We start from the raw sequence: 25,909 nt of genomic DNA on the forward strand, positions 1-25,909 counted from the left end.
ACTCGAAGGCCCACATACCAAGCTTGGCAAAAACTACAATTGCTCAGGATCACCAGGGAGCTTAGGGCTTGGTCACCCCTAAAAAATCGAAGGGGACCTTTGTGTTCGGCCTTTCACATTTCTGCGGACCCGGTCTGGTTTTCGTTAAATAAGATTAGCTGCTATAACGAGGAAACCCCAAAGTCTCAGGGTACAGCACCATGAAGATTTATTTCTTGTTCATGTGAGTTGGGTGTGGGCTGGTGGGAGCTGGTGAGCACATGGGGGTCAGCTTGGTGCAGCCTTTCCGTCTTGTGGCTCTGCTTCCTCTAGGTAGGTCTTCGGGGTCCTCTCATTCAGCAGGGAGATGGGGAAGGAGAGATGAGGCCGGCACATAGGAGGGTCTTTGGCCTGGGAGCGATGTCATCCCTTCCTCTCACGTTCCGTTGGCCGGAACTTGGTCGCGTGGCCATCCCTTACAGCAAGGGAGGCTGGGAGATGGAGTCTCGTTGTGTGCCCAGAGAGACTGTGGACACCTGTCGGCCCTCAGAGGTGATGGCCAGCGGTCTCCCTTCGTCATCTCGCCAAGCCCCTGTCTACAGCTGTTTCTCCTCACAGAGCAGCCAGTCAAGGCCCTTGGAGCACCTGGACCTTCCCAACATAAACACCTGAGCATCGGCCATCTCCAGGAAGCCCACTTGACCGGGGAAGGGCCCTCTTCTCTGGAGCCACCCACACCTGGGGTTAGAACAGGTTTCTCAACCTCGGCACTATTCTGTTTTGGGTTAGATGGCTTTTGGTGGTGGGGGTATCCCGCACACGGTAGGATGTGAGCAGCATGCCTGTCCTCCACCCACAAGATGTCCATAGCACCTCCCAGCTGTGACAACCAAGTCTCCAGGCGTTGCCCAATGTCCCTGGGGGTGTGTATGTGGCAAAATCGTACCTGGTTGAGAACGCTGCATTAGGAGATGCCAGAACTTTAGATAAAAAAGGCTGCCTTCTCCTTGGTGGACGGCTGAGGTGCAAGGAGGGAGAGGCACACGTTGTGTCCTGGCATGTCTGTGGCAGCAGAAAATAAAACCAAGATGGCCACTCATTTACCAGAAAATCATAGTTAAAATAACAACGAGATGAGATCAACATTGTAACGAGGTCTCTGTCGGGCTGGGCGTGTTCCAAAGGCAGGACCGTCAGGTCAGCTGCACGGGATCAGGGCGCTTTTCAAAGGAGGAGACACTTCCACCAGGTCACAGGCTCTCTGTCCCTATTGTCCCCGTACAGGCCCACTGTACCACTGGTCACGCTGCAATGATTTGCTTCTTCTCTAAACCCTGCCTTTTGTCCTACTGTGTCCCAGTGCTGTGCACATAGTAGGTGCTCAGGCTACTGAATGACTGAAGCAATCAATCGATAAATGAAGGAACTGATCCAGCACAAGAAGATTGAACTTTGGTCTGTGCAGTAAGGAGCCATTGCAGGGTTTTGAGCAGGGGAGTTGCCTGCTGTTGGGTGGAGGCAGGGAGGCCAGCTGTGGTGACTGTTCAGGTGGGAGCTGATGAGGGCCGAGAAGAGCTCTTTCAGAGAAACAGTTGTTGATGACTGATTCGTTGTGGCAGGGAGGGAGAGAGGGAGGAGTCTGGGTGGTGCAGAGAATGGGGGCCTAGGGTCACGGACTAGGAGCGGAGGGGGCTGGAAGACCACATACCCCCTTGTGGGGAGGAGTCCAGCAGGTGGGAGAGTCTGGGGTCTGAAAGGGAAGTTCAACTGAGCAATGGAAAATTAGGAGTCATTCACGTGTAGTGCCTGCAAGAACAAACACGTGATTCTACTTTTCGGAAGCTGGCTGTAGCTGTTTCTGCAAACACACAAGGCAGTCGCAGCCCTGATGTTCTGAGAAAGAGCACCTTTCCTTTGGAAGAATAGTCGAAAGAGCTCTTGGCTGGGTTAAAGGTCTTGGGTTTGCCTGGAAGCAAGGTCGAAGGGGGAGAAGTGCTCCATTTCCCCCAGAGATGGGGAATGGGTGTGTGTATGTGAAAACGCCGGAGGGCAGGGGCAGGCCGTTGAGAGACAGGGTTTCCTCAGAGACAGGGGCTGACACCCTTGAGAAGCTGAGATGGCCAACATTCCGTTTGAAATGACTCCTCCTGTGTAATTACCCTTTACGTTTGAACTCCATAATAGAAAGGTAAATGACCCAATTAGAAATGGGCAAAGGATCTGAACAGGCATTTCTCCAAAGGAGATAAACAGATAGCTGACAGCACAGGAAAAGATGCTCAACATCCTTAGCCGTTAGGGAAATGCAGATCAAAACCACAAGGAGATACTGCTTCACACCTAGGAGGAGGGCGAGTATCAAAAAGACAGAAACAAGGGGTGCCTGGGTGGCTCAGCTGGTTAAGTGTCCAACTTCAGCTCTGGTCATGAGCTCACAATCTGTGAGTTCAAGCCCCGCATTGGGCTCTGTGCTAACAGCTCAGAGCCTGGAGCTTGCTTGCTTCAGATTCTGTGCCTCCCTCTTTCTCTGCCCCTCCCCCGCTCATGCTCTGTCTGTCTCTCTCTCTCAAAAATGAGTAAACGTTTTTAAAATTAAAAAAAAAAGGCAGAAACGAACACGTGTTGTTGAGGCTGTGGAGGAGTTGGAGCCCTCACGAACTGCTGGTGGGAATGTAACATGGTGTAGCCACTGTGCAAAACAGTCTGGAAGTTTCTCAAAAGCCTCAGTATGACTCAACAATTTCACTGCTAGAGAACACCCAAGAGAAATGAAAAGGGAATCCATTTAAAAAAGAAACAAATAAAACCAATCAACCCGTACATGAAACGTCCACGGCAGCATTATTCACAACGGCCAAAATACGGAAACAACCCAGTATCCATCAACGGATGAACGGATGAACGGGATGTGGTATGGCCATACGGCAGAATATGATTCAGCCATAGAAAGGCATGAAGTACTGATACGCGCTCCCATGTGGATGGACCTCAGAAACGTTATGCTAGAAGACATCCGGATGGCCAACAGGCACATGAAAAGATGCTCAATGTCGCTCCTCATCAGGGAAATACAAATCAAAACCACACTCAGGTATCACCTCACGCCAGTCAGAGTGGCCAAAATGAACAAATCAGGAGACTATAGATGCTGGAGAGGATGTGGAGAAACGGGAACCCTCTTGCCCTGTTGGTGGGAATGCAAATTGGTGCAGCCGCTCTGGAAAGCAGTGTGGAGGTTCCTCAGAAAATTAAAAATAGACCTACTCTATGACCCAGCAATAGCACTGCTAGGAATTTACCCAAGGGATACAGGAGTACTGATGCATAGGGGCACTTGTACCCCAATGTTTAGAGCAGCACTCTCAACAATAGCCAAATTGTGGAAAGAGCCTAAATGTCCATCAACTGATGAATGGATAAAGAAATTGTGGTTTATATACACAATGGAGTACTACGTGGCAATGAGAAAGAACGAAATATGGCCCTTTGTAGCAACGTGGATGGAACTGGAGAGTGTGATGCTAAGTGAAATAAGTCATACAGAGAAAGACAGATACCATATGGTTTCACTCTTATGTGGATCCTGAGAAACTTAACAGAAATCCATGGGGGAGGGGAAGGAAAAAAAAAAAAAAAAGAGGTTAGAGGGGGAGAGAGCCAAAGCAGAAGAGACTCTTAAAAACTGAGAACAGGGGCGCCTGGGTGGCGCAGTCGGTTAAGCGTCCGACTTCAGCCAGGTCACGATCTCACGGTCCGTGATTTCGAGCCCCGCGTCAGGCTCTGGGCTGATGGCTCGGAGCCTGGAGCCTGTTTCCGATTCTGTGTCTCCCTCTCTCTCTGCCCCTCCCCCGTTCATGCTCTGTCTCTCTCTGTCCCAAAAATAAATTAAAAACGTTGAAAAAAAAATTAAAAAAAAAAAAAAAAACAAAACTGAGAACAAACTGAGGGTTGATGGGGGGTGGGAGGGAAGGGAGGGTGGGGGATGGGTATTGAGGAGGGCACTTTTTGGGATGAGCACTGGGTGTTGTATGGAAACCAATTTGACAATAAATTTCATATATTGAAAAAAATAAATAAAAATAAATAAAATTAAAAAAAAAAAAAGAAAGAAACGTTATGCTGAGCAAAAGAAGCCAGACACAAAAGGTCACACGTGTTGTGTGATTCTTCCAAAAGATGCGAATCTGTAGAGACAGAAGGTAGGTTAGTGGCTGCCAGGGGCTGGGGCGGGGACGGGGTGCAGGGTGACGGCTACGTGGGGTGATGGAAATGTTCTGGAATTAGATCGTGATGATGGTCACACGGCATTGTGAATGTGACTAAAAACGACTGACCAGTATACTTTAGAATGGTTAAAATAGTTCTTTGAGGAAGATGGGGTGGCAGCTGCAGCAGAGGCGGGGTCACCTACTCCTGCCCCTGTCTCCCTTCTGTTCCCTCTCCCCAAGGAACGAGGAACCGGTCAGTCAGGAGGCCACAGCACGGCTTCCGCTTCTTGAGATAGTGGAAAGACAGCCGCGGAACCAGAGGTGGCGGATCACCAAATTAGGATGACTCTGAGCAGCCATAACGTAAAATCTTTGGAGAAGGTGTGTGCTAACTTGAGCAGAGGTGCAAAGGAAAAGAATCTCACGGTGAAGGGACCAGTTTGAATACCTACCAAGGCTGTGAGAAACACTGCAAGAAAAACTGTCCGTGCTGAAGGTTCTAAGACTTGGGATCTTTGCCAGATGAGGACCCACAAGCCACTCACTGGTTGACATTGTCCTGCGGCTGCTCGGCAGACATAACCTCCATCAGCAACGAGCCAGCGGTCAAGGTTGAAGTGACCACTGCAGGTGATTTAAGCGGCATTTCTCATACATCGATTACCGATTGTTAAAAAAATAAAATAAAATAAAATGGTTAAGGGGCACCTGGGTGGCTCCGTTGGTTAAGTGTCTGACTCTTGATTTTGGCTCGGGTCATGATCTCATGATTTGTGAGTTCAAGCCCTGTGCTGGGCTCTGCTCTGACAGTGCAGAGTCTGCTTGGGATTCTCTCCCTCCCTCTCTCTCTGTCCCTCCCCTGTTCGCACTCTCTCTCTCAAAATAAATAAATAAACTTTAAAAGAAAGAAAGAAAAGAAAATGGTTGATAAAATGAAGTTTATCTCGACACAAAAAAATTTCTTAAAGTAGGTTCCATGCCCAGTGTGGGGCTTGAACTCATGACCCTGAGATCAAGAGCTGCGTGCTCCACCTACCGAGCCACCCAGATCCCCCCCGCCAATATTTTCTAAGTATATGGGAAGTCTCTGTACTTTCTGCTTACTTTCCCCGGAAAGCTAAAAGTACTCTAAGGTGTATTAATTAACAAAACACACAGAAAAACACGAGGTGGCCATGAAGGGTAGGAAAGCTGTAGCCTTGGGCCCCGTGGCACCACCTGCAAGCTACTAGGTGTGGGGACCCCCTCCCTGTGCATCTACCGTTGTCACTGCCAGCCTGCACCTCCCTGGCCCCGCCACGGTTCTCCCCTTCCTCTTTCTGAATGACTGAGCTTCCCTTTGGTCAGCAGAGGCTGCCTACAGAGAGCTGGTCAAAGGGCTTGTTTGTTGCCTTTGACCCTCATGACAAGCCCGTGAGGAATCGAGGGTTGAGGGAGGTCAGGACATTTGCCCAGGATCAATGAGTGGTTAAGTGGCAGAGCCTGGCCGGGCGGGACCGCGGGTGTGTCCTGTCCCAGTGTGCACAGGAGAGGGGCGTTGCCGTTGGGTCAGTTCCCAGGCAGCCCCTGGACAGCAATGCCCTGAGTCTGGAGACAATACACCCACTGGCCTGGAGACACAGAAGCACACTCACACATTCTGACACGTGGACGTATACTCCCCCCTGCACGGATCACACCTACACACACCCGCTGGCACCGAGATACAGGCAAACACACACGGACACACACCTGCACTCACACTGAAACAGTCGCATCCACGTGTGAACTAGACACACACTCGCACAGATGCTGAAGCACATTCGCCCACCTGGAAACACACACACACACACACACACACACACACACACACCCGAAACGGACATTTATACCTACACAGTGAGACATAGACCCAGACAACTCATACACACACAGACACGCACGAACGCGGAAACACAGACAGACCCAAACAGTAACACACTCCCATGAGGGGCTGGGCTCGGTAGCTGGGCTCCAGCCTGCAATTTAAAAGTGCTGATTACCTAAGTCCTGGGCTGGAGGGGGGGGAAACAGGCTGGCTCTGAGTTTCCCGTGGCCTGTGGGTCACTGTGACCCGGCACTTAGCCATCTGGTGCCCAGGCAGCTGGCTCCAGCTGCTCTCACTGGGGAGAGTAGGAAGCAGGGAGAGGGCAACTCGGGGACCAGGGCGGAGTGCTCCTAGGGGCCGCTCCCCTTAACCTAGGGCCACGTCTCCTTCCAATTGCTTAACCTCAGACTGTCAGAGTCCTTGAGTGTGGCGGTTACTGAATCCTGACGGTCACGGCTAACGGTAATAGCAGCAGCAGTGACAGCATTACTGAAGAGCATCGATTTGCTAAACACCTTCTGTGCGCCAAGCATCGTGCTGAGAGCATTGTCACCTTCGATCCTCACAACAAGCCTAGAAGATCAGTACTAGCCTCGTACCATTATGCTGATGAGGACACAGAGGTCTGCAGAGGCAAAACACCCCGCCCAAGCTGGTCTTCGAACCCAGGTTGTATCAGTCAGCTCTTGCTACAATAATGCTGCATAACAAACCAGCCCGGATGCAGGGGCTTACGGAGAGCGTTTATGCTCCTGTACGTGTCTGCAGGTTGGCTGGTCTGGTGTGAGCTGGTCTCCTCCATGTTGGTTTGTTCTGGGGCCCAGGCTAAAGGGGCGGTGGTCACCCAGGATTTGTGCTTCTCATGGTAGGTCACCAGAGCACCAGAGGGCAGAGCATACCGCACAAGCCCATTTGAGGGCTCTGTTTATGTTATGCCCATTCCCGTTCCATTAGCCAAAGCAAGCCGCCTAGGCCCAAAGTCAATGGCGCGGGGAAGTCTGCTCTCCCCACAACGGGAGGGGAAGAGTGAGGGTGAATACCCGCTGAGCGACAATTCAATCTGACGCTCAGGTTTAACTCCGAAACCCCAGGCTCACCACCCGTATGTGACGTTGCCTCCGTGGGCGGATAGCCTTGCACAGGATGGGACATTAAGGGTCAGGCTTCCTGGGGGTGGAGGTCCTGGCTCCGACACTTCCTGGCTGTTGCTTAAGCTTTCCGGGCCCCACTTTTCTCATCTGTGCGACGGGTTGTGTGCAGTACCAATGGGATGATGTAGATCAAGTGTTTGCCAGGAGGCCAGCACGTGGGGAGCCTTCAGCAGACAGCAGCTGATGTTACTGGCTGTTGTCTCTAGCCGTTCTCACCTGGGGGCCGCAACCCCCTTCCCAGAGCCATCTGGAAATGTTTGGCGGGGGGGTGGTATTTCAAAGCAGGGCCGGGGACACTCCATGTTTGCAAGACCCGCCCACACCACCAAAAATGGTCTGGCTCAAATGCTGAGCGCCCTCCTCCGGAAACCGGACAGATTCTCACGCGGGCACTTGGTGTCACAGATGGAGAGATCGAGGCCCGAGGAGGGGTGGGGGCTAGACCGGGAGGTGGCCTTGGGGTTCCTCGGTAAATACAGCGAGTCAGCTTGCCGCTGGGTTGCCATGTAACAAGGACGCATGGAGCAGGCAGCGGGGGTCACTGGTGAGGGGGTGGGATGACAGCTTTCCCCAGGGGTGGCCCCACCGGAACTCAGCTGTACCGGCGCTACTCTCCTGAACCGGGCTGCCAAGCCCCAGATTTATGAAAACAAGAACAGGCCAGCGGGTGACGACACACACACCTCTGCGGAGGAGCGATCAGCCGGTCACAGCGATCAAAGCTCACGGCCCCAGGATGGGCAGCGACACCACCACACCAGGCAGGGGGAGGGGGCGGGGCGCAGCCGCACTTCGGTGACGTCCTGGCCGCCAGAGGCACAGCCTCGGGGAATCATGGGAGACAAAACCCACCCGAGGGGCAGTCTGCAAAATACCCTGTGTTCTCCCAAAGTGTCAGTGTCGTGAAAGACAAGGTCAGGCGAAAGAATGTTCCACATCAAAGCCGGCGGAAGGCAACACGTGGTCCTGCGCTGGAGCCTGGATCTGATGAGAAAACGCACCAGGAAGGATGTTTTCGGGACAATCGGTGAAATTCGAATGTGACCTATATGTTGGATATGATCTTGTAGCAATAATACACTTCCTGATTTGGGTCACAGTCTCGAGGTTTCGTAGGAAAACATCTTTATTCTTAGGAAATAGCCACTGAAGTATTTAGCGCGAAGAGTCTGCAGTTTACTTTCAAATAGTTGATAAAGAAAAAATGATTACATGTGGGGTGCTTGGGTGGCTCAGTTGGTTAAGCATTCGACTTCGGCTCAGGTCATGATCTCACTGTTCATGAGTTCGAGCCCCACATCAGGCTCTGTGCTAACAGCTCGGAGCCTGGAGCCTGCTTCAGATTCTGTGTCTCCCTCTCTCTCTGGCCCTCCCCCACTCATACTCTCTCTCTCTCAAAAATAAATAAACATTAAAAAAAACAATTACATATAAACAGACAAGGCAAATGCTGGGAAACGATAATAGGTAAACCAAGGTGAAAGGTATATGGGTTTATTGTATAATTCCTGCAAGTTTTTGGGGGGTTGGGAAATTTTCCAGGTAAAAAAGTTTTTAATCACTTAAAATGTGCAGCAGTCTGGTTCGTGTCATTAAGAAGTTCAAGAGATTGTTAAAGATTAAGGCTCATGTGTCTTTTTGAAAGAAGGCACAGGAAGTGCATTGGTAAATAGTGCAAATAAAACAGTATTCTAATCAGAAAGGAAAGCACTTGGGGAAAATGCCCCAAATTGTAAATAATGGGAGAAAAAAACCAAATTAAGTAAGGTATAATTATTCAACTATTAAATCAATGTAAATATGTTTGGAATAATAATATTCGCTGCGGGCAGGTCAGGGAAATGGAAACTTCACCCTTCTGCAGAGGCACAAAGCCTTATTTATTTTTTATTGAAGTATAGGTGATGCATGATGTTGTGTTAGTCTCAGGTGTATGACATCGTGATAGGACAAGTCTGTCCATGTGCTGTGCTCACCGCCAAGTGTAGCGACCGTGGGTCACCACCCATCGCTATTTTTTTCAACACCACGGACTGTATTCCCTATGCTGTGCCTTTTATCCCGGTGACTTCTTCATTCCAGAGCTGGAAGCCTGTATCTCCCCCTCCCTCTTCACCCCCTTTGGCTCATCCCCCCCCAATAGCTCCCTCTCCCCTCTGGCAACCATTGATTTGTTCTCTGTATTTATGGATGTTTCTGCTTCTTGTTTGTTGGTTCATTTGTTTTGTTCTTTGGATTCTGCATATAAGTGGAACCATATGGCCTTTGTCTTTCTCTGTCTGACTCATTTCTCTTAGCAGAATGCCTTCTAGGTTCATCCATGTCGCTGCACTCCTTGGGAAAGGAGTTTGGCTGTCTGGACCCTTTGCCTCTGGGGGTGAATCCCAAGGAAATAATCCTAAACCAGACTTCACGCATTAAGATGACCCATGTGCCCCAAGAGGCAATGTCTTTGCTGAGGCCTCTCAACCCTCAGTTCTCATTGCTTTCCAGCCTCCTTCCTCGGTGCACCCCTGCTGAGATTTCCAAGTCACCTTCTAGCATTTGGGGCCACGACTGCCTGTTCCTGTACCCGTGGCAGCCCCTGTTTGCCTCCCCAGCACTCAGTAGCGCTCAGAGCTCCGCCCCCACCCCCACCAGAGTGTTTCTGGAACCAAGCCAATAAATGGGAAATGCCATCTTCTCCTAGAGTCCAGTCACTCGCCATTCCCCGGCCACCGTTGCTTGATTGGGGTGGGTCACCTGACCCAAAGGTATAGTTCTCACACCCTCAGCCACCTGGATGGACACCTGGCTCGCGTGGAAGCAACTGGATCTCATTTCTGAGGTTTATTGTTTTTTAGGATTTTATGTTTCAAATGTTTAATTTTGAGAGAGAGAGAGAGCGAGCAGGGGAGCAGCAGAGACAGAGGGGGACAGAGGATCCGAAGCAGGCTCCATGCTGACAGCCCGACGCAGGGGCTCAAACCCATGAACTGTGAGATCACGACCTGAGCTGAAGTCGGACGCTCAACCGACTGAACCACCCAGTTGCCCCTTTTAGGATTTTATGTTTAAGTGATCTCTACACCCAATGTGGAGCTCGAATTCACAACCTGGGGATCAAGAGTCGCCAGCCAGGTGTCCCTCATCTTTGGGGTTTAAAAAACAAACGTATTATCTAATTTCCAGACGTTGGGAGATGTTCCAAACATTGGGATTTGCTTGCTAGCTTAATCCCAGTGTTTAGGAAAATAAACTATGTGATTGGAATCCCTTGAAATCTGTTGAGATTTGCTTTATGCCCCAGCATATGGTTGATTTTGGCAAATGTTGTATATGACCTTGAAAAGAATATATGTTCTGCACTTGCTGGAAGGACATTTTTTTTTTTTTTTAAGTAGGCTCCACGCCCAACATGGGGCTTGAACTCACGACCCTGGGGTGGAGTCAGGTATTCTACTGATTGAGCCTGCCAGGTACCCTGAGGGCCATTTCTGAGGAGATCACGGTATAGAGCTGGCTTGTCATGTTCGAATATGTAGCCCCACAGGGTTTTTCCTGCTTTTCCCCTCAGTTACTGAGACAAACATTTTAACCCCACAAGAAATTTTTATTAGTTTCACCATCTAACTTATTTTTTTATTTTTAATGGTTTTTTTTTTAATTATTTTTTATTTATTAAAAAAAATTTTTTTTAACGTTTTATTTTTGAGACAGAGAGAGACAGGGCATGAACGGGGGAGGGGCAGAGAGAGAGGGAGACACAGAATCGGAAGCAGGCTCCAGGCTCTGAGCCATCAGCCCAGAGCCCGACGCGGGGCTCGAACTCACCGACCGCGAGATCGTGACCTGAGCCGAAGTCAGACGTTTAACCGACTGAGCCACCCAGGCGCCCCTAATGTTTTTTATTTTTGAGAGAGCGCGAGAGAGAGAGAGAGAGAGAGAGAGACAGCAAGCGGGCATGAGTGGGGGAGGGGCAGAGAGAGAGGGAGACCCAGAATCCGAAGCGGGCTCCAGGCTCCGAGCTGTCAGCACAGAGCCTGACGCGGGGCTTGATCTCGAGAACCGTGAGAGGGTGACCTAAGCCCAAATCGAGCTGGACGCTTAACTGACTGAGCCACCCAGGCGCCCCCCTCTTTGTCTCCATTTTTGAGGGACGACTTCACTGGACTCAAATTCAGTTTGGGCCTTCCTTCACCCAGTGATTCATTTGGTACATTTGACGAGTGCCTGACCGGTGCCGGGTGTGTGCCAGGTGCTAGAGATCCAGTGGTGGCCAAAGCAGGAAATGCCCTTGGTCTCCAAGAAGAGGAGGGAAGGGTGTGCCTGACAGGGAACAGGAGGTGCAAAGGCCTGGGGCTGGAAGCAACTGAGAAGAGGTCAGTGTGGCTGGAGTACAGACAGCAAGAACTGAAATGGCGGGGCCATATGGGACCTCTGGAGGCCATGGTGAGGACTAATGACCTACCTCAGTCCTTAGAGGAGTAGTCAGGCTTCTTAGAAAAGATGAAGCTTTAACTGGACCTTGAAGGGTGGATGTGATGGGAAGAAACAGAGAAAGGAGCAGAAGCACGATGTGTTTTGAGCATTGAGTATTTGGATAAGTGCTGATCCTGCGCTGGATCCTGTGCTGGGCTTTTTTATGTCGTTTCCTCCGTCCTAGGGAGGCAGGGTTGCACGGTGGTAAAAGGCCAGGGCGGGCTTTGGGCTGGCTGGCTTGAAGCGCATCACTTACTCAGCTGTCTGCCTGTGGGCCAGTCCCTTCCCCAGAAGTTGGTTCCCTCATTTGGAAAGCCGGAATAACACTCCCCGCCTCACAGGGCAGTTCCGAGGCTTAAGCTGAGTCTGCAGCTTTGTAAGAGCTTGAAGAGCTTGGCTGTTTGTTTTAATTGGTAGAGTTTTCTCTTCTGCTGAGCATCAGAGAGGGTAAGTCACTTGCCCCGGGCCCACAGCCAGAAAGTTGGGGGGGAGGGGGACTTCGAGTCTCACTTGCTGCTTTGATTTCCTACTCACAGATCCCATCCCTCTCCGCTTTCCATGGACAGGGTCGCTGGGGCCCAGAAAAGTGGTTTGCCCAAGAACACCCCAAATGTGGGAGTGGTAGAACCATTCATTCATTCATTCATTCATTCCTTATTGAGTGCCTGCTTTATGCCAGGCATGATCCAGATGCCACGGAGAGAGTTGTGTATAAAAGGGATAAGAATCTCCATCCTCGTGAAGCTCACATTCTAGCGAGAGGGACAGATACTACACAGAATAAATAAGTAAACTAAATCAATTTGTTAGATGACTATAGGGGCTGTGGAGGGAAATAAAGTTGGGAAGAGGATGGAGACTGGAGGGGGAGGTTGACATGTTCATAGAGCAGAAAGGTGATACTCGACCTGAAGGAGGTGAGGGAGGGAGCTCTGAGGACATTGAGGGAGCAGGATTCCAGGCAGAAGGCGCAAGGCAGCGTGTGCAAAGGCCCTGAGGCGAGGGTGTGCCTGGGGTGTTCCAGGAACCACAGAGAGGCCAGCAGGAAGGCAGGGGTTGTCTGCTCTGTGGACGCTGAGGGGTCAGGGATGCCCTGCTAGTACCCACTCCTTGCTGGCCTTCAATGGATGGATTCAGGTGAGCCCTCTTCTCAGCCATAGGAGGTCGCTGGGAGAGAGGCTCCTTCCTGAGCCTGGGGAGGAAGGGAGGGTTTACTCATTACCACTAGCACTGCCCTGCCCCAGCTCCCACCCCGGCTCCCGCTGAACCTGCTCCTCTCTGGTTCCTGGACACTCCTCGGGCACAGTGGGGACAGGGGGGCCTGAATACAGGAGGGAGGTATTGGGCATTGTGGCTATGACTCCTCATTACCCTCCTGTTTTTATTTTTATTTATGTATTTTGAGAGAGAGTGTGTGCGCGTGGCGGGGTGGGTGGGGGGGGTGTGGGGTGATAGAGGGACAAAGAGCGAGAATCCCAAGCAGACTTCATGCTCATCGATAAGCCTGACACAGAGGCTAGATCTCATGACCATGTGATCATGACCTGAGCCGAAATCAAGAGTGGGATGCTTAACTGAACCACCCAGGCGCCCCTATCGTCCTGGTTGTAGACAGCATGCATGAGGTCTCCAGTGCATGATGCCTACTCCCGCCCCCCCATCCCTGCCCCCACCCCCCTCCCCAGGCTGTCTGCTCTGCTGGCTTCTCACCCCCTCTCTTCCTGGGAACTCAGTGGGCCTCTGAGCTGGGCTGGCCCTAGACCCCAGCATGTCCATGAGGGTAAGGAATGTGATCTAAGAGCTGAGCCTCCGTTATATACAGAAGAGGCAGACAAACATTTGTTGAGAACCCACGGCACGTTGGGTGCTTTTGTGCTTATTACCGACGCTAATCCCCGTGTCAGTCTTGCTCAAGAGATATTATGCCTATTTTGTGATTCAGAATAGGGAAAGGCTTCAGTTTTACCCAAAGTCACCCAATATGCAAATGCTGATTTTAGTAATAGAAGTCCATTTTAGTGATTACTGGGAGCCACGCAGCCAGATCCAAGGCCAGGTGAGGGTAGGGAGAGGAGGGGAAGGCAATGAAGAAATGAAGAAGTGGCTTTTAGTTTTGATCTCCTTTTGTAGCAAGTGTCCAGCCACTGGCCAGCAAGGTCATCAGCAGATGTTTGCCCTGGAGCCGACTAGGAGATGTTGTGTGATAAATGGCTTCCCATATCTGAGGAGTAACCAAGGGGCAAAGAGAGATAACCCTGAGGGTGGAAAAGAGCTCTGTTTGTTACCACTTCAGGAAGGGTGACTTTGGGTTTGTATCATTAATACACACCCTGTTCAACAGTGGAGCGGGCTAGTTTTGGAAGTGATGAGTCTCCCATCACTTGGGGCATGTAAACAGAAGTGGCTTTTCTATTTGCCAGGGATGCTGAGAAAAGAATATTCCAGTGAGAGAGGTTGGCCTGGATGATTTCTGCAAGCTTTCAGACCTGGGAGTTTTCCAATGGTCGAGCAAAGCCTTCTGCCCCAAACTATCTTCCGCAGGAGGCTTTTGATATGAACAGCCCCAATCACATTTGAATCTGCAGTCTGGCTTCTCTATGCCTGGGTGTTTTCTTTTCACAGAAGGTGGCAGGGGGTGGATTAGGGGTGGAGGAGTGGATTTTTCTAGTTGCATCAGCTCTGGTGTGACCTCTGACATTTACCTTTCTTTGTTCCCAGATAAACCAAACACACACAAACTAATTTTTCTGGCTTCATAAAACAACCAGAGCAGCCAGGTAGGTCAGGAGAAAACTGGAGCTTCGGCAAAGTAGACAGGTGGTGGGGGTAGGGGAAAGGCCCTTAGGAGCACTCCACCTTGGCAGGCTCCCCAGAACGGACTCTGGGTCCAGGAGGCCCTGCCTGGACACCCCGAGGAAGAGAGCCCTCCCGACTCTTGTAACTAACTGATCAGGAGGCAAACCAGCTTTTGAGCACCTGTTGGGTACTCAGCTCTGTTGTGGCCAGTGGTAATTAAGTGCTTCCCGTGGGTCAGATCATGTGTGCTGAGTTTCACTGACATGTATTTCCCTTTTCCTTTGGAGGAAACTGAAATTTGCCCATAGTCATACAGCTAGTGCATGCTCCAAAGCCAGCGTCCTTCCTGCCCTTCCTGTCTTGTTGGTGGACCTGCTCCATCCTAAGGATGTGGTCAAGGTTGGGACTAGGTGTAAAGCAGTCAGCACAGGGGCAAGCACACCAGGGCTAAGGGGGAGAGAAGCAAGCCACCCAAATCAGGAAGCAGCTGGCCTTGCAAACGTCCTGCGTGGGCTGGCAGCTTGCTGGGTGACTGCACAAATCTCTGGGAATCTGACTCTATTTCCCTATATACGTAACACCCGGCTACAGAAGGGGCTCTCTGGGACCTGACCATCTAAAACCCCACCTACTTTTCTAAACTTCCTTCCCATTCTAGTGGGCACCTCCTCCACCACCACTCCACAGATCATCAGCCCTTTCTGGATTCCTGAAATATCCCTAGTCCTGTCCTGTCTCCTGGCCTTTGCACATACTGCCTCTCTTCCCAATTTGTCCCGCCCTCACACTTCACATGCCTTGCACCTTCTCCTGTGTTCAGGCCTCCCTCAAGGGATTCTCAGGCACTTTGCCTTGTCATCATCTGACCCAGCCCCCAGTTTCCTTCCATCATAGAACTTACCCAAGTTATAATCCGTTATTCATGTTTTGTCTCTTCCATTAGGAAACAGTGAGGGCAGGGACCTGTGTTGTTCCCTACTGTACCCGCAGTACACAGACAAGTTCAGCAAGCGCCCGGTGAGTGTACCAGAGAATGAATGAACAAAGAAGTGGAGGAGGTGTCTCTGACCGAGCCAAAGAATAGGGAGGCCGCAGGGGCGGGGGCCCAGGGTCCCGAGGAGTAGCCTCTGCTGGAGGCTACAGAGTGTGCTCGTCCTGTACCGCCTCTGGGCGAAAGCAAATTTCAGAAGGGGGCAGGGGACCCCGAGCCTGGGCCAAAGTCCAAGTCCGCAGGGGGCTGCGCAGGAAGCTACTTATACCTAGGACCCGCAGCCGCCGCCTCCGAGCCCCACCGCCAGCCAAGGACAGGGAGGCCAGGTCAGTTGCGGGCCGGGTGCGGGAGCGGGGACCGAAGGGTCTAGGCGACAGCCGCCTCGGAACTGGCAGTCACTGCGGCGCACGACCCTGGGACGTATAGCTCTGGGCTCCGCGAGATGCCGTCGCGAGCTCCAGGAAAGTGGCGCTTCGCGAGGACAGGAGACTACATTTCCCAGAAGGCCGGGAGGAGTTGGGGTCACAGGCAAAGCGCCCCGGGCGGCAGAGCTTCCCGGCACGACAGGGCGGCTTCGGGCGGGGGGCGGGGGGCGAGTTGGCGGCGGCCGCGAGGCCCCGGCGTAGGCTCTCTAGAGGCGGCCCGGCTGAGAGCATCTGGCGGCCCGGGAGCGGAGCCTATGAGCAGCTCGGTGGCGGGGCCGGACTGCTGCGGAGGCTTCGGCAATGTAGACTTTAGACAGGTACTGATCGGGCCGCGCGGCTGGGGAGGCGGGGAGAGGGATCCCGCTGCCAGGTGGGTCTTCCGGGCTCTGCCGCCGCAGCCAACGCCCAGTGGGCGGGGCCACCCGTTACCAGGCAGCGGGGGCGGGGCGCGGTGGGGGCGGGACTGCGCGCTCGGGGGCGGGGCGCTGGCGTGTGCGCACGTGCGCGCGTGCGCGCGTGCGAGAGGGATCGTGGATGTCACAGAACGAGTTCCTGAGATTTTGTGTGTGGGGGGCGGGGTGTGTGTGTGTGTGTGTGTGTGTGTGTGCGCGCGCGCGCGCGCCTCTGGGATTGTGTGGTCAGTTGCCCCAAGAGTGTGTGCCCTGAGTGTGAGTGTGTGGGACTGGGACTGGGCGTGGAAGCGTGTGAGGGAGGCCACGCAGGTGTATTTGGGAGTGTGCGTGGTGGCAGCATGTGGCTGTGTGGGACATGGGAGGCCCCTGCCGCAGTTGCATCCCCCCTTCCCCGGGCTGGAGGCCAGCTCTGCAGCGAGCGGAGTTAAGAGAAGGGTTTGCACCCTGGCATCTCCACCCCCTGGCGCTGAGCCGGCTGCAGAGCGTCGCCTCCTTCCCGGGTGGATGGGTGGAAAGAGTTTACAGCCTTTCAGTGTTGTGCTAGGATGGGGTGGGATGGGCCCTGCTGGCTGGAGACCCAGCTGCCCGAGTCAGCCCCTTTGCAAAGTTATAGGCCAGAGAGTTTGTGTTTTCTTGCTGTCTCTCCCCAGACTCCCCCTTCTAATGGCTGTTCCTCTCCAGGGTGTTCCCTCCTGTCAGAGCAGCTTCCTTTCCACCTTCCCACCTTTCCACCTGTTTCACTTGTCAGCCATTCTCTAAGGAGCCCGGGAGATGTGCCTCTGCCCCAAGCGGCCTTTCTTTAATCTAGAGCATCTTCCCCCCTTTATTCATTCACTGATACAGCCAGTCTTTGAGAACTTTGAGAGGCAATAAGCCCAGAAGCATAGAACCTTCTCTGATGGGGGTAAAACTGGTCAATGTTTTAGAGAGTAGCTGGTGGAGAGGTGGGATTGAAATCCCTATATCTGTGAGGGGTTGACCTGCAATCTGAGACCCGAGTGATAAGCCAGCGGGGCCAGATGCCGTGGGTGGAGGGACAGCAGGGCAAAGGCCTTGAAGGGGGGGGAGTATTTGTTCATCCAACAAAGAGCAGGCTAGCATCTGACCCTGAGAGAGTGCAGGATGACTTCAAGTGGATAGGTGGCCTCATGAGGATGATGTTATCCCATGGAATCCTTATGCTCTTTTTTTTTTTAATGTTTATTTATTTTTGAGAGAGAGAGAGAGAGAGACAGAGCGTGAGTGGGGGAGGGCAGAGAGAGAGAGGGAGACACAGAATCGGAAGCAAGCTCCAGGCTCTGAGCTGTCAGGACAGAGCCGGACGTGGAACTCAAACTCGTGAACTGCGAGATCATGACCTGAGCCACAGTCGGACGCTCAACCAAGTGAGCCACCCAGGTGCCCCCTTACGCTCATAAACCGTAAATGGCCATCCAGGGATCTCTGGGCCACATGGTCCGTGGTGGGACTGCGATTCTTGTGTTCTGCCTTAGCAAGCGTTAGGAGTTTGGAATGCCAGAGGGACCCGGCTTAGGGGGCGGATGCTTCCTGGATGAATGACTCCGGGTGGAAGGGTGGGTCACCGTTGACCTGAGGTGGGACGTCTTTGAGCCAGAGGCCACCACGGGAGGGGGCAGCGGGCCCAGCACAGGCCCAGTGGAATGCTAGGGTGCTGCCGGCTAATCTGAGCAAGGCCTGTGTTCTAGACCTGGCTGCAGGGGTGAGAATCAGCCACGGGGAGGGGATGATTAACTGGGTGTGTGTGGGAAGGGCTTTTCCGCTCTCTCCCTTCCAGAGCTTGGTGGGGCTGTGCGGTCGGAGAGAACGGGGAGTGTTTCCAGGGACAGGTCAGGGTGACCCTAGCTGACTAAAATTCAGTTTTTTCCACTGCTGTTGATACAGATAAGCTTCCTGTTACCGAAGGATTTTTTTCTTAAACACGACAACAACACAACATTACTATGTATTTGTCTTGTGGTAGTTCTCCTCCTTCAATCAAAATCTCTCTGTTTTTTTTAATGTTTATTTTTTATTTATTTTGAGGTGGGGAGGGGCAGAGTGAGAGGGAGAGAGGGAATCCCAAGCAAGCTCCACACTCAGCAGGGAGCCCGATGCGAGGCTCAATCCCATGACCCTGGGATCGTTACCTGAGCCGAAATCAAGAGTTGGATGCTCAACCGACTGAGACGCTCAGGCGCCCCCCAAAATCTCTGGTTTTAATCAGTCCCTGGCCCAAGTGAGCACCAAGGTTTCTCTTCACTCCATGGACATCTGTGCTAGCCCAGCACCATCCGATAGAAATAAAATATGTCCCGTTTATCATTTAAGCTTGTCTAAGGGGCACTTGGGTGGCTCAGTTGGTTAAACGTCCGACTTCAGCTCAGGTCATGATTTCGAAGTTCATGGGTTCGAGCCCTCCCATTGGTCTCCGTGCTGACAGCTCGGAGCCTGGAGCCTGCTTCAGATTCTGTGACTCCCTCTCTGCCCTTCCCCTGCTCAGCTCTCTGTCTCTCTCTCTCAAAAATAAAATAAACGTTAAAAAAAACAAACAAACTTGTAGCCACATTTTAAAAAGTAAAAAGAGGGGCGCCTGGATGGCTCAGTCAGTTAAGTGCCTGACTCTTGGTTTTCGGCTCAGGTCATGATCTCATGGTTCATGAGTTCGAGCCCCCTGGTGGACTCTGTGCTGACAATGCAGAGCCTGCTTGGGATTCTCTCTCCCTGTCTCTCTGCCCCTCCCCCACTGGTGCCCTTTCTCTCTCTCAAAATAAAATAAATAAACTTAAACAATAAAAAAAGGGGCGCCTGGGTGGCTCAGTCGGCTAAGTGTCCGACTTCAGCTCAGGTCATGATCTCGCGGTCCGTGAGTTTGAGCCCCGTGTCGGGCTCTGGGCTGATGGCTCAGAGCCTGGAGCCTGCTTCCGATTCTGTGTCTCCCTCTCTCTCTGCCCCTCCCCTGCTTATGCTTTGTCTCTCTCTCTCTCTCAAAAATAAATAAACATTGGGGCGCCTGGGTGGCTGTCGGCTGAGCGGCCGACTTCGGCTCAGGTCACGATCTCGCGGTCCGTGAGTTCGAGCCCCGCGTCGGGCTCTGGGCTGATGGCTCAGAGCCTGGAGCCTGCTTCCGATTCTGTGTCTCCCTCTCTCTCTGCCCCTCTCCCGTTCATGCTCTGTCTCTCTCTGTCCCCCAAAAAAATAAACGTTAAAAAAAAAATTAAAAAAAATAAAAATAAAAATAAAAGAAATCAGTGACGTTACTTTTGACAGAACATTTTATTTAGCCTAATACCTGAAAAATATTATTTCGTCATGTGGCACACTGCAGGTTCTCAATAGCCACCTGTGGCGGGTGGCTGCCGTATTCGACGGAACAGGGCAGCCCTTGGGTACGACGCTCTTAACCAGCTAGTTTTTGTGCCTGTTCCAGCTGGTACGGAATGTTGGTTTTGTTTTTAAGTTCAAAAAGTCCCTCGTTGGGATGAGGAGTTGACCTGCTGTGACCTCACCGATCAAGGTTGTTCTTGGCCCTCCCTACCCTCCCTGCCATGGGATGCCAGAGCCCTGCTCCCCAGCCTGCCAGTTTGCTGTTCACAGGCAGGGACGCCTCCAGGACTCAGCAGATGGCTCCAGTGGGGCCTAGGGGTCCCGGCTTCTTGGAGAACCCAGTGTGGCAGGGCACAGTCACATGGGAGCCTCTCATGCCCTTTTCCTTTTTTTTTAAAAAAAAATTTTTGTTTTTAACGTTTATTTATTTTTTGAGACAGAGAGAGACAGAGCATGAACAGGGGAGGGGCAGAGAGAGAGGGAGACACAGAATCTGAAACAGGCTCCAGGCTCTGAGCTGTCAGCACAGGGCCCGACACGGGGCCCGAACTCACGGACCGTGAGATCATGACCTGAGCCGAAGTCGGACGCTTAACCGACCGAGCCACCCAGGCGCCCCTCTCATGCCCTTTTCCATACGGACTCACCTGCTCTTGTGAGCAGATGGATGGTGTCAGGTGTCAAGAGACGCGCTTCAGTTTCTGGATCTGTAAAATGGGGGCAACAGTTGTATGGTCCTCATTTGTGATACAGGAGCCCGAGTAAACCATTGGAGACAAAATCCCTGTGGCAGGTGTGGGATGTCTTGACTGCCTTTCGGGGAAGATGCTTGCCTGCAAAGAAATTGTTTTTAAAGAATCTTTTGATGGTGGGGCACCCGGGTGCCTCAGTCATTTGAGCCTCTGACTCTTGTTGATTTCAGACCTGACCCAGGGTCGTGGGATCAAGCCCCGCGTTGGGCTCTGCACTGAGCGTGGGGCCTGCTTAAGATATTCTCTCTCTCTCTCTCTCTCTCTCTTTCTCTCTCTCAGCACCTGGGTGACTGAGTCCGTTAAGCATCTGACTCTTGGTCTTGGCTCAAGTCATGGTCTCTCAGTTCGTGAGTTCGAGCCCCACATCGTGTTTGCTGCTGTTAGCGTGGAGCTTGCTTGGGATTCTGTCTCTCCCTCTCTCTCTCTCTGCCCCTTCCTCACTCATGTATGCACTCTCAAAAATAAATATTTAAAAAATTAAAAAAAAAAAGATTCTCCCTGTCAAATGAAATTTTTAAAAATCTTTTGATGCTATTACTTTATTTAAATAAATATCAGTCCATTTTATTGGATGACTTATTTTGTGAAGTTCCCGAGGACATAATTTTTATCTTCAGTATTTTGGATTAGTCAAGACAGGAGGGTTGGGGCTTTTTTCTGCCTTTCATTGTAACCTTGGAGAAGTCACTTAAACTCACAGAACCTCAGTTTCTTCTGCTTCTGTTGAAATGATCATGCAGCTCTTCCTTATTTGGCTGCTAATGTGGGAATCACATTGATGCTTTGATTGTTGAACCAGCCCTGCATTCCGGGGGTGACTCAGGATCCTGATGTGTTAATCCTTTGTATATGTTGCTAGATTTGCTTTGCTTTGTTTTATTGTTGAGGATTTTGGTGGCTGTATTCATGAGGAGTATGGTTTGTTGTTTTCTTGTGGTGCCTTTGTGTGGTTTTAGTATTAAGGTAATGCTGGCCTCTTAGTGTGAGTTGTGAAATCATCCCTCCTATACTGATTTCTGGGGGAAATTGTGTGGTTTTGGTGTTATCTCTTCCTTAAATGTTAGTAGAATTCATCCAATGAAACCATCAGGGCCTGGAGCTTTCTTTTTTGGAAGGTTTTTAAATGTGAATTTATTTTCTTTAGTAGATATAGGGCTATATCTTGAATGAACTTTGTTGGCTTATGTCTTTCCAAGATTGGACCATTTCATCTGAGTTGTTGACTTATGGGCATAAGCTCCTTTATTACCCCTCTAATGTTTGTGAGGTCAGTAGGGGAGGCCCCTCTTGTGTTCTCGGTATTGGTAATTTGTGCCTTCCTTTTCCCTTGGTCAATGTAGCTAGAGACATTTTTTCCCAAAATACATGTTTTGGGTTTGATTTTTTTTTTCCTCTGTGTATTTCTGTTTTCAGTTTGATTGATTTTTGCTTTTATTTTTTCCTTTTGCTTGCTTTGAGTTTAATTTGCTTCTCTTTCTCTATTATGTTAAGAGTGAAGCCTATGTTACTGTTTTGAGCCTTTTCTTTTTCATCAAGATAACACTTATCTCTTAGCCCTCTGGCCCGCAATTTCTGATATTGCATTTTCATTTTTGTTCAGTTCAAAATATGTTAAAATTTCCCTTCAGACTTCCCCTTTGACCCATGGATCATTTGGAAGTGTGTTCTTTAGCAAATATCTGTCTGTTATTGATTTCTAGTTTAATTCTGTCATGGTTCAGGAGCATTCTTTTATGCTTTCTGATTCTTTTATTTATTAAAAACTTTTTTAAGTTTACTTATTTATTTAGAGAGAGAGAGAGCACAAGTGGGGGAGGAACAGAGAGAGGGAGAGAGAGAGAATCCCAAGCAGGCTCTACGCTGTCAGCACAGAGTCTAAACCACGAGATCATGACCTGAGCTGAGATCAAGAGTCAGACGCTTAATGACCGAGCCACCCGGGTGCCCCCTGATTCTTGGACATTTAAGATTTGTTTTACAGCCCGATTTGGTCTGTCTTGGTGAACGTTCCCATGCGCCTGGGAAGAATGTGTTTTGCTGTTATCGTGGGACGTTCTATGAACGTCAGCTAGGCCAAGGGGTTGACAGTATTGTTCAGGCTGTCCTCGTCGCTACTGATTTTCGCTCCTGCTGCTCCTACCTGCTCCCTCCTGCTTCCTAGCTGCTCCCTCAGTTCTGAGAGAGGTCTCCAACTGTCACTGTGGATTTGTCTGTTTCTTCTTTCAGTTCCGTCGGTTTTTTCTTCATGTGTCGGCCTCAGTTTTTAATCTGCAAGATGGGCATGTCTCACAGTGTTGTCGTGTGGACTGAATAACACAGTAATAATAACTAACATCGATCCGACTGTGCCAGGTGCCAGACACGGTACTAAATGCTTTCTTCGCATTATCTCATTTAATTCTCCTGACAGTCCTATGAAGGAGGCACCGCTACCTCAAAGCTTATGGAGGGCAGGATACCTGGGTGGCTCAGTCAGTTTAGCACCAGACTCTTGATTTTCTCCTCAGGTCATGACCTCACGATTTGTGAGGTCGAGTCCCGAGTGAGGCTCTGTGCTAACAGTGTGGAGCCTGCTTGGGATTCTCTCCCCCCTCTCTCTGCCCCTTCCCCCACTTATTCACGCTCTCTCTCTCAAAAATAAATACATAAACATTAAAAAAACACAAAGTTTACCAGGGCTCGTGGGGGGTGGCTCAGTCAGTTGAGCGTCCGACTCTTGATTTCTGTTCAGGTTACCATCTCATGGGTTCGTGGGATTGAGCCCCCACATCAGGCTCTGCCCTAGAGTGCGGAGCCTGCTTTCGCTGTCACTCTTTCTCTGCCCCTCCCTTTCTCTCTCTCTAAAAAAATAAATAAATAAACACGAAAAAAAAATAAAACAAACAAACAAACAAAGCTTACTGAGGGCACTTGACTTGCCCAAGCTTATGAAGGGTTTGTGGAGCCCGACCAGGCTGGGATGCACCGTGTCTTAGGACTGTGCTCTCTGTCCTGCCTCATTAAAGCCACGGCTGGGTGCCCGGTAACTTCCCAGTGAAGGTCAGCTGGCTTATTGTCATGATTACTCTTAATATATGACACTTATTTAAATAAATGTACTCAGCAGCATCGGCCTAGTGGGGTGTGTCCTGGGCCCTTGAGGGTGAACGGAAGAAAAGGGGTCTGCAGCTCACGATCACGTTGCGGAGTTGAGAGGGCACCCAAGGTGAGGTGAGGGCCTTGAGAAGCACGGGACCCGTGGATGCCACTCCCAGGCCCGGGGCTCACTGATGAGGGTGCACGTGAGCTGCCAGAGCGGTTTTGCACTTGGCCCGGGACACACGAGTTGAGTGAAGCATGAATGAACATCTTCCCCCTTCCTGAAAGGAGTTGCGGATTTGGGGGAATTAGAGCAGCTGCTGGCCATTTCTTTTTGTTGTGGGATTTAGGAGCGCTTCAAATGCCAGCTGGGGGCTACCTTTCTTGGATCCGTGTCCCCTCTCTACCTTTTCCTCAGGATGACTGTATTCCCGGAGGGCCTCTCCAGAAGAGGCGAGATGTCTGCCAGCAAAACAGAGGGAGGGGACAGAAGAGCGTCAGCCTTAGAAGCACCCTCTGCACCTCGTACTCTGATACTCGTTCTCTCCTCTGCCCAGAATGTGACCTTGGGGGTGAGGGGCAGTCTTGTCACCCCTACGTCATCAGAGAGAAACCCTGGGCTGAGACTGGTCACGGAAGGCCTGCCCAAGTGGTCCTTCCTGGAGGGTGGGGGTACCCTGACCCCAGCCCAGATTGTGAGCTGCCCGGAGACCTTCTTCTGAGCCAGATGCACCCCCCCCCCCGCCCCCGCCCCATGCAGAGGAGCTAAAACGAAGTTGGGAGCCTGCCTGAGTATAAAACTTCTTTCAGGAAAAAGACTCCAGCACATTCATTCTTGTGTCAGACACAGGGCTCTAACCAAAAGCTGCCCAGTAAATGTTGCCTGAATCGACCGAGAACGCCAGGGGCCCGCGGGGTCCCCCGGGACAGGCAGCCCCCACCCTCACCCCGCTCCTCCTGCCCTTTGCTGTCTGTGGTGTGTGGATCCCACTTGCGATCGATGTGACTTTGACTCTCTGGGCCTCTACTGTTTGTTTGGATGTCACAATGTGACCCTGGGTGCTGTTGACCTGCGGCGAATCCTTCCCTGAAGTGTCCTCAGAGCCTGTAGGCAGTACGGTGAAATTGCCATGAGCCGCTTCCTTGCCGACTCGTAGCGTTTCGGGAGCGGAGCCCATTCGTCCGTGACCTGAGTGGAATTCTTCCGCGGTTGGGTAGGTAGCGCCTCTCCTCTGTTCAAACACAGAGGTCCGCAGTCTGTGACCTTGGAGCCGAGTTCCATTCTTAGAATCAGCCGGTAGAGAAAGCCAGGATTTTTGCTGCTTTAACAAGATTGGGGCAGGGACGGGAGGGGTGCGGGACCCTCCCCTTAGTCAAGGCTGCCCACTTGTGTGCAGGGGTGACCGAGGGACCAGGGACCCAGGACGCTCCTGATCTGCTCAAGTGTGACCCCGGGGTGTTTTGTTCTTTTCTGCTGATCCAGTTTTAGGAGGGAGGTCCGCCCTTTCAGGTGAGTTTTGGGAAGTGACGACAATCAGGAAAGGACCTTCAGGTCTCTGGAGTGGGAAGCCAGAAGGGCCTCCCCTCTGCTGCCCGGAATACCCCTGTGGACCATTAGTCATTCTCCCCTGCTGAGCAGGCCCTTCTCCAGGCAACGCAGATCCCCCACTCTCAAGGTGACCGAGGTGACTGGATGCTTCCTTCCCGGCAAGACAGTTTGACCCCAGGGCACGGAGACCTGGGTGGGAGCCGAGGTTTCGGTTTTAACCCGTTCAGCCCTAATTGGGGGATCCTGCTTGATGTTACCTGCTGCCAGCTTCGGCAGGTGTTAGCTGGTTAACCTTTCAGTACCTCAGTTTCCCTTCTCTGCTTCAGCTCCCACAAAGGGTGAAAGAAAGAAGCATATTTCTCCTGCTCCTCTGCTGTGTCTCTTTGGGAGCGTTCAAGACTTTTGTCCTTGCCCCACCGGCAGCAAGCAGTGGCTGCAGCACTTCTGAGTCCCAACAGAAAGCCCCAGTTTCTGTCAGGAATCCGGAAGGGCTGATCTGGCCAAGGCCTGGCTCTGCTCTCCTCCTGTGATCTGGGAGCTTCTCTGAGCCTTTGGCTTTCTTATCTGCAAAGTGGGCATTACGATAGTGCTTGCCGGGATGAGGTATGTGAACTTTAAATAAATGCTTTTTGATTGTGGTACCTGGCATCGTGAAGCTTCTTGAAGGAGGTCTTGGTCCTCGGACCGCCGCCCAGAGTAGGGCCTCCCTAGTAGATGCTCAGAAAGACACGGAGTTGAATCCTTAAAAATATCTGCCGCATTTCCAGAGGACGTTGTTTTCCCCCAAGGGCCTGGTGGGGAAATAGGGGACACAGTTCCCAGTTCCCAGGCCGAGGCTCTTGCTCACTTTCCTCCCTGGGGAGGTGTAATTTACACGCAGTGAAATGCCCAGACCTTAGCGCCCAGTTGGAAGGTCTGACACGCAAGCTCCTGACT

At 51.5% G+C, this 25,909-nt stretch overlaps 1 protein-coding gene and 1 long non-coding RNA gene across 7 annotated transcripts in view; one reads left to right on the top strand and one right to left on the bottom strand.

Moving 5' to 3' along the window:
* Positions 1 to 201: 201 nt before the first annotated feature.
* On the bottom strand, positions 202 to 15,430 carry LOC122206050. Of its 3 annotated transcripts, XR_006196351.1 has the most exons (4): positions 15,343 to 15,430; positions 4,640 to 4,811; positions 926 to 1,041; positions 202 to 630 (listed from the first exon to the last, which is right to left on the bottom strand). It is a non-coding gene; the product is annotated as an uncharacterized LOC122206050 (long non-coding RNA). The 3 variants fall into 3 exon arrangements; XR_006196352.1 differs by lacking the exon at positions 4,640 to 4,811 and having other exon boundaries at positions 202 to 624; positions 15,343 to 15,428; XR_006196350.1 differs by lacking the exon at positions 4,640 to 4,811 and having other exon boundaries at positions 15,343 to 15,428.
* The window catches only part of PEMT (phosphatidylethanolamine N-methyltransferase), an 84,606-nt gene continuing 74,092 nt past the window's right edge, over positions 15,396 to 25,909 (top strand). The window contains exon 1 of one of the 4 annotated variants that reach the window (XM_042914805.1): positions 15,396 to 15,458. Coding sequence is in view for 1 of the 4 variants with exons in the window: in XM_042914804.1 (XP_042770738.1) it covers positions 16,112 to 16,174 (63 nt within the window). In the remaining 3 variants the exon portion in view is untranslated. Of the gene's footprint in view, positions 15,459 to 15,686; positions 15,759 to 16,092; positions 16,175 to 24,557; positions 24,639 to 25,909 lie in introns of those variants that run through there. The other 3 variants (XM_042914806.1, XM_042914804.1, XM_042914807.1) reach the window with 3 other exon arrangements.

The sequence above is a fragment of the Panthera leo genome, chromosome E1 (assembly GCF_018350215.1).
Source record: "Panthera leo isolate Ple1 chromosome E1, P.leo_Ple1_pat1.1, whole genome shotgun sequence".
Classification (NCBI taxonomy): domain Eukaryota; kingdom Metazoa; phylum Chordata; class Mammalia; order Carnivora; family Felidae; genus Panthera; species Panthera leo.